Raw genomic sequence first — 7,813 nt, 5'->3', positions numbered from 1 at the left:
AAAGGAACAAGGGGTGCAGAAACAGAAAAAAAAGTTTGTTATTCCTCTTTTTTTTTTTTTTTTTTTTTTGGGGGGGGGGGTTCTTGAGTTCTTGAACATTTTTGTATTACAAAAAAATGAATCTCCTCCTAGATGAACTAATCAAAATTGCAGTCGCTGGTCGGCGTTCACCTGGGTAAAAACTAAAAAAAAAAAAAAATCTTTTTTTTCACTCCATATTCCTTAAAAAATAAGGACCGCTAATATTTACAATCTTAACATGCTAGGGGTGCCACGATTGCAGTTTTCTGGCTAATCGTTGATTATCAATCTTTAAAAAGTCTGACCTGCCAATTCCATTTTTGGCTGCTGACTTTGCAACATCGGGGCGACTACTAACTACAAACATGCAGACATGACACGGTGGGCCAGTCTTCTACACCTTAAATCAGTCAAACCTTTCTTACAGAACAGCAGAAGAGGACAGTGGTTGATTTTTAAATCATTCCTGAGGTAGATAAGATTGGCGGAGAAGATCAGCTTCATGTTTAAGTATTGACCGATCACTGATCTCACAAAATTAAGGAAAGTGGAGGTGATAAATTGGCCAGCAGATAAATCAATGCACTCTTATAAAATGATTTAACCAAGAGCATGCACTGAATTAATTCAGATAAAGGTTCAAAACTGCTACCACTTCAATCCAATTTGCATTAATTAGGGCAAAACTACGTGGGCATAAAATTTAATCAGAACATCTTGTTGCGCTTATTGCAATAATAATAAAAGTGGCAATACAAAGACTGTCAAACACAAACGCACTAAAATAAAACTATCATTTTAAAAAATATATGCTTTTTGCCCATGCCAGCTATATTTAGCATACTTTGATAAATAAATATTGTTTTGACAGCAAACAGATAATACCTGCCATACTATTTGTTTGGGTGTTTGAAAACATAATCAATTAAGAGTTTTGTCAAAGCAAATCTCCATATTCCCATACAATAAATGAAATAAGTGTCCATCCCTACATGCATTCCTTTTCATGTTTTCTTTTTTTGATTAAAAACAAACAAAAAATTAATCATCTGAATCAATTAAAATCCAATTGATTTTAATCGTCTTCCTGGGCTTTCCATGTCATGCCCAGGAAGACAGGAAATTGATTTTGGATAGAGAAAGCCTCAGAAGTGCATCTTTACTTTAATATATTCCCGTGTTGTCTATGAGTCAAAGACCATAATAAACCTAAGAATTATTCACAGGACATGCTATTTTACCTGAAAACCTGTAGAGGCTTATGGACATGCCTGCAATTTTTTAGTTAGTAACTAAAACAGCTACTGAATGCTAAAGTTTTAGATCGCATCCAAAATGTGGTAGATAAACTGAACACTTAATGAATAGCACGTCTGAAAAGCAGTTTGAGTTATTTTTCAAAAGAAAAACAAATATTGCTGTATGCATAATAATTTTGAAATATATGAACATCTTTAAATTTAGATTGTCATATTTTAGAAGACGGCTAAATGTTTTTCTACACTATACCCTTGATAATTCAGACGTAATACGTAGAATTGGAGTACCTTTAACTCAGCTGTCCGCTCGCAATAAACAGTTAATCAGCAGCAACTGGCGACAATGGTAAATTGAAACATTTATATCACTTGGAAACAACTTATTTTGCCTCTAAAACGTTAACAAAGATAAGATACATACACGTATGACAACTTACGTGGTCACAGAAACAGTGAAAATGTTGGTTAGCCGGAGCCATGAAAGCTAACCAACGTCTGCTAGTGGTATGCAGCGCGCAGACCCTAAATGCACATCGAGCAGTCAACAGTTGGTTCTTGCTGCTTCCCGACAAACAACTTCGGACAAGTGCGCTAAAACATCTCAACAAATGTGTCTTGGCACCATACATTCCCACATAACGACTGGACTTTCCAAAGTCAGCGCAATGACTTAGTTTCCAACTTCCGTGTCCACTTTTCCCGTCTTACGGAGCTTCTCCCCCTCTGATACCCGGAGCGGAGACGCTTCAATCAAGGAGGCGAAGAGAAGTTCAGTGAAGTCCGCCGGCCAAATAACAGCGACTCTTTCTGCAAGCCCTGTCCAATGCCCACAGCAACCGAGCTCGTCGATACCGCCTGCTCTGTTTGCGTACTTATTCATCGCTTTCGCGTCAAAACCGGAGCAGTAAACTTTGGCCGAGGAGCAGTTGTTTCGCCGAGGCCGCCATACTTCCATACGCAAGGTGGTTTACAGAAAAATGTGGGTGGCGCAACGTGTGACGTCACGTTCGTGAGTGGGATAGTGCTTTGGAGCTGAAGGGGCTTCACAACTACTCATATACAAACCTAGTAAGACTGATTAGTTACTCAGTAGAACATAGACATGAACATATTTTGTTACAATTATAGCTCCTGACTTTCTAACCCTGCGGCCAAATACAGATTTGAAGAGCAACAGCAAAAGCAAGTGAGGTGGGATATTTTAATGAGTTACAGCATTTAATTGAAGTTTTGAAATCACAAACTATATCTTCCTTCAGTGGCTGGAAGGTTTACTACAGGATAACTTAATTTTAATCAAGTGGTTCGGAGCAACTTGCATGGTAACATGACGATAAAAAAAAAGACCTACCAGTTGGAGTGACATTGTCTGATAACTTAATATAATTTTAGCGATAATACAGTCAACACCACTGTCCTATTAAGTCAAATGTTGGATTTTAATCATGGTTTTCTTCTTTTTTTAATTGATGATTCTTTCACTGTTTGTTGCACAAATAATTTCACATGCCACTTCTAATGAACCATAAATATAAGCAGATAAAACATTTTTTTTAAAGCTGATTCTCTTTGAAGACTGTTATATTCTGAGAGATGCCTGTCTCATTTTTTATCAGAAACAAACATATGGGTTTAATGAAAATTAAAAATCTAAATATAGCAGAGGTATGAATCATTTTGGGCTAAACTGTACATAAAAAATGACAGGTAAGTATATAAAAAAGGGGGAAAAAATTAAGGAATACTTTGGAAGTGAAGTCTTTAAAAAAGGATGTACAGTATGTCCTGTAGCTGATGTGAGATGTTTCCCCATAAAAAAAAAACTTCTGTACATTTTTCCATCTTTGAAGTTCCACACAACAGACAACACAGAATCCAAACAAGATAGAAATTACAGAATTTAATCAAACAATAAAATTGCTTTGTGTATCAAAAGATGTCAACTGATGTCTTCTAATAATTTACCTTTTTTTTTTGTTTAATCAGTTTTTCGCAACAGTAGCTGTGAGTTTTATCAAATACAAAACAAAAGCCATCTAAGAAATCTAAGTGGTCCTATTAGACAGAGTTTACTTTGATTTTGGTTAGATACTTTAGTTTGTGTCTTCTTAACTCTCGTGTTCCAACAGCTTCTGTTGTGTCAACATTACAATCTCCTCCATCACTTCTGGCTTTAAGATGTCCTTGACCTGCAGCGAATAGATCGTATTTTTTTTTTTTAAATGTAAGGAAAAAAAACTTTAACAAATAAATTATAGTTGTAACCGTAACATGTATAATAGACCCATCCTCTGACAAGATGCAAGAAAAAAATGTGTTTCAATTCATAATTGCAGCAGAAATTTCAGCACAATCGCCTCTTGTTCGATTTGTTTAATACGACTTTGTTTCTTCTTTATAGATTACATTTTGGACTTCCGGAGAACAACCCCGTGATTCCTACCTGGTGCTGGAGAGACGACTCGTAGCAATAGAGAACACTTGTGTCATACAAAAGCACTTTATGAGCAGCCAGAGCCAGTAGGCAGTTTCTAAGCCGTGAAATCACCTCTCGATCCGACAGGCTCACAGGCTGAGAGGACAGAGACGGGACACACGCACAAAAACAACCTCAGTTAAGCACAGTTCACGTGTGGTTATATTTTAAAAAATAATTAGAGCTGACGTCTCTCAGTGCTTTTCTCCAGGTTGGCGTTTGTGGATTCTAAATCTACCTCCAGACTGGTGTAGAAGCCTCCAGCTTCCTCTTCTTGCTGTCCCGGCGTGGGATACAGCCATACAAAGCCGTTATTCCCCAAGATGATGGAGGCTCCACAAGGTAGGTTGTGGAAATGCGTTTTCTGCCTCTTTATCAGAGACGGGGAAAGCTGCACCAGCACTCCTTGACCCAACTGAGAGAAAGAGGACAAACAGATCATGAGGTAAAATGACGACTAAAAATTTTAAAGCAATACAAAGTCGATCTTTAATTAATTTTAATACACACAAAAAATAAACTTTTAATGATAAAGATAAGAAACATAAAGACAACCTGTTAGAACTGCAATGAAGTGGTAAACTGGTCATCACATAGTAGTGTATCATCACAATACAACACAGAAAGAAGAAAACCTCCATGAAATAATTGTAGCGTACTAAAACTTACTTTTCCATACTTTAAACTACGAGTGTGAAGTGACAGGGCTCCGTCTGAGAAAACAGACTGCACTTCTGCCTAAGAAAATCACAGGAGAAGGCAAAAATGCCCATTATTCTTGGAAACGGTAAGTATGGTAAAATACAAGTCAGAGGCAATGAAAGACTAATGATGCCCTACACTGATGAGATCGCCCTCTTGAAGGTATTCTCTCATGGTGAGCTCATCTTCTGCTGATCGTCTCCTCTAAAAGGTGAAATCAAACACTTGAGCAAACACTGCAACACAAAAAATGACTAAACAAAATCAAAGTCATTTCGATCATCTCACCAGTTCTCCTCCCGGCAGATTGACAGATGACAACAAGAGGACAGAATCTAGTCTGGAGTTGGTCTCCACCTTCCAACGCTTCTGTTGAACCTACGTTTTATCACAAATGGAGGACCAACAGTTTTTGAAAATAAAAAAAAAGAGAAAAACAATCATACAAATTCTATTTCTACCCTGAAAAAAAAAATTAAACAGGTGATCCAATTTAAGAAAATTGAGATGATTTGTAAGAAGCAATCAAATTGAGTCTATCCAAGTAAACATATTGAGTTTATTAAGTTGCCATGTTAAACAAACATAAATAAATAAAGTCTGACAAACTTAGTTCAATTATATGTTAAATTAACTGTCTTTTTTTTTTTACATTTGGAGATCCATTTTCTTTTTACAGCGTAAGGAGTAAAAATAGAATCTCACCTCTGTAATTCTACCAACTACAACATCTCCAACCTCACCATTAAATCTGAAATAAAAAAAAAGATCAATATAATTCAAATGCATTTGCAGAATTAAGTAATAGCAGTACATACGCATTGTCTTAGTTATTAGAAGCACCAGGAGTTCAAAGTTGATTGACTCACCTCGTCTTAAGAGGTCTGACACATATTAGTTTGTCCACCCTCTGCACCTCTCCAGCCACTGATGCTGTCAGCTTGTCTTCGTCAACATATGTGCCGTGACCCCTGGAGGAAAATGAGAACTGTAAATATGGAGTCAAAAAGCCACAAATAATGCAGACTTTGTCTGAAGATATGTGATTGGATTTAGTAATGTAATTTCTACGTCTGAATACATTACCATCTGTGAATCTACAGCAGAAATTGATTTGCTCCAAACTCTTAAGTTTGTGATTATGCTACTGGCTGTTCCATCCTCACTAACACATCTAAGGTTTTATTCAGTATTTGGGGCTGAAGTTTCAAGAATCCAAACAGAATGTTAGACATTAAATTTATTAATTGTTGTTAATGAAATAACTAGGTTACTATTTTTTTTTTTGTTGGGTAGGGGGTGGGGGTATTATCCTCCTCATAAAACAATGTAAATTTCATGAGATCTCCAGGGAAGTCCTACAAAATGAAAAATACACCAGGAAAAGCACTCAAGATTAAGATTCTGTAACGTTTACCTGAAATGGGGAGACCAGGCGTTTTCAAGGATTTTAAGGAAAGTGAGCTTTTTTATTATTATTATTATGATCCAAAAACTTTTTTTATTTTATTTTAGAAGAGACAGTTGATATATTTTCCCGATTTCAGTTTCTACCAGGTAGTTGCTGCATCGCTTCTCAAATAAGTTTAAAGAAATGTTAAAATTGTGGGGGTGGCAATTCAAGTCCAACAAATTCCTCTACTGTTTTGCTCGTTACGTACCTCATGAACCCAGTGTCTGAAGTGATCACATCTCCAGGGACAACCAGATCTTTTCGGTCACCAGCAGAATGTGAAAGAGACATTGAGTTTTTAACAGTCGGTAATCTCATGTCCACAGCCATGTTGCTCTCTTTCTTTCTTTTTTAGCTCCTGAGCTTCAGCTGGATGTTTCGCCGCGACAGACTTAAGACAAATATTGAATTATTTAAAATACAACGTACTATATTAGCTCTAAAGTCCAAACAAACTTTGGTAAGCTTAAAATGCCTTGTGCTATGAGTGAACCATGCTAAGCAAATAACAGTCTCATTTCCGAGTGCTTCTTCTAAACCATGTGCCATCGCCGCCTTTAGGTAAGGAGTGGAATATGACTCAACCCGTTTACTCGCCATATATTATTTTTGGATTATTATTATTGCAATATTCCACCTCAGTTCATGAAAGAAAGAAAGAAAGAAAGAAAGAAAGAAAGAAAGAAAGAAAGAAAGAAAGAAAGAAAGAAAGAAAGAAAGAAAGTGGATGCTGTGGAAGGTAAACTTTTGGAGTGAGAATTTTGTCTTTTGTTTACAGAACGAAAGATCTGACTAGCAGGTTTACAGCTTTCTTCCATTTTGTTTACTTTTAAATTTTACTTTCCGACATATTTGCTGTCTGCTTGTTAGACTTGTTAAGAATTTGACAAAAAAATAGGTAAGTTTCTTTTTTTCTGTTGGTACTTTGTTTCGCCGCCAGATGTCAGCGTCGAGCCACTCTGTCTTCCTCGCAGCATTTCTCACATAACACAAAGCTGACGTCACAGTTCAACACCACGCAAACTCTCCAGTCTCGCCCAATCAGCGTTAAGTCGGATAGACGCTTGTAAAAATGGCGACGGTGAGGCAGAGTGGAGTGAAAACTGGACTCTTAGCCGTGAACAGACACCTCTGGTCAAAACACCGAAATAATTGATACGACACTGGGAGCGGAAGTTATTCGACCCGTTTGATGCTTGCATCTCACAGTTGGAGGCTAAGTGGAGACGCAGCGGTTCTCTTTGCTTTTGTTTTCGGGAACTCTGGGTTCCCTTGGACCGCTCATTAGCTTTAAGTTAGCCGCGTAGCTTCACTGGCTGCTTGAATCTATCTTTATGGCATCTGCGTACCGATAACCTGCGCAGTGCCAAAGACTGGGATCTTCCAAAGTTTTTAATCTGACGAAAACGGCCGCTAATGTGTCATCTGGATTAAAAACTATTTAAGGAGGATCTCCGCACTGTTGGAGTGTTGAGGAGGGAGTTTCAGCCGTCATGTATTTTCTAACCGGCTGGCCCCGGAGGCTGCTTTGTCCGCTGAGGAGTGCCGAGGAGCCCTTTCACATCCAGCCCAGCTCCCAGAGGTTTTACTTCGCCTTGCTGTCAGAGACGCAGCTCAGCGTCTGGTTCTCTCGGGTAAGTTGAGTGAAGCTGCTGCCCGGTGTCGGTCATGTTCAAGAACTCAGCTGACCAGATAACAACAATGCCAGCAGTGCTAGTTTCACTTCAAGAAACATTCGACAGACTCTTTAAAGCTGCTTCATTGTCTGGAAGCCGCTTATTTTCTCTACATTATGGCAGTAATGTGTGTATATCTACGAGAATTATTTAAAAAAAAAAAAAAAAAAAAAAAACCTGGGAATTTTAAAAAAAAAAGGGGGGGTTTGGGTGGGGGGATTTTTTT

At 37.8% G+C, this 7,813-nt stretch overlaps 3 protein-coding genes across 4 annotated transcripts in view; 1 reads left to right on the top strand and 2 right to left on the bottom strand.

Moving 5' to 3' along the window:
• The window catches only part of abl1 (c-abl oncogene 1, non-receptor tyrosine kinase), a 37,028-nt gene extending 34,741 nt beyond the window's left edge, over positions 1-2,287 (bottom strand). Inside the window, exon 1 of the mRNA XM_015027555.1 lies at positions 1,718-2,287. The gene's annotated coding sequence lies outside the window, so the exon portion shown is untranslated. The remainder of the gene's footprint in view (positions 1-1,717) is intronic.
• Positions 2,288-3,165: 878 nt separating this feature from the next.
• exosc2 (exosome component 2) lies at positions 3,166-6,462 on the bottom strand. The gene is made up of 9 exons (XM_015027560.1): positions 6,120-6,462; positions 5,328-5,429; positions 5,164-5,209; positions 4,747-4,836; positions 4,597-4,662; positions 4,426-4,494; positions 3,995-4,171; positions 3,724-3,852; positions 3,166-3,469 (listed from the first exon to the last, which is right to left on the bottom strand). Exons 1-9 carry the CDS (start codon positions 6,239-6,241, stop codon positions 3,389-3,391), a joined length of 882 nt encoding a protein of 293 aa, XP_014883046.1. The 5' UTR covers positions 6,242-6,462; the 3' UTR covers positions 3,166-3,388.
• Positions 6,463-6,953: 491 nt separating this feature from the next.
• The window catches only part of ric1 (RIC1 homolog, RAB6A GEF complex partner 1), a 29,916-nt gene continuing 29,056 nt past the window's right edge, over positions 6,954-7,813 (top strand). For both annotated transcript variants that reach the window (XM_015027542.1, XM_015027539.1), the window contains exon 1: positions 6,954-7,545. In XM_015027542.1, the coding sequence (XP_014883028.1) occupies positions 7,405-7,545 (141 nt within the window). In that variant the 5' untranslated portion in view covers positions 6,954-7,404. The remainder of the gene's footprint in view (positions 7,546-7,813) is intronic.

This window comes from Poecilia latipinna, unplaced genomic scaffold, assembly GCF_001443285.1.
Source record: "Poecilia latipinna isolate Pla-1442-1.1 unplaced genomic scaffold, P_latipinna-1.0 Scaffold103, whole genome shotgun sequence".
In the NCBI taxonomy this organism is placed as follows: Eukaryota; Metazoa; Chordata; class Actinopteri; order Cyprinodontiformes; family Poeciliidae; genus Poecilia; species Poecilia latipinna.
Note: the sequence above shows the minus strand (reverse complement) of the source record. Positions and strands in the feature narration are given on the sequence as shown.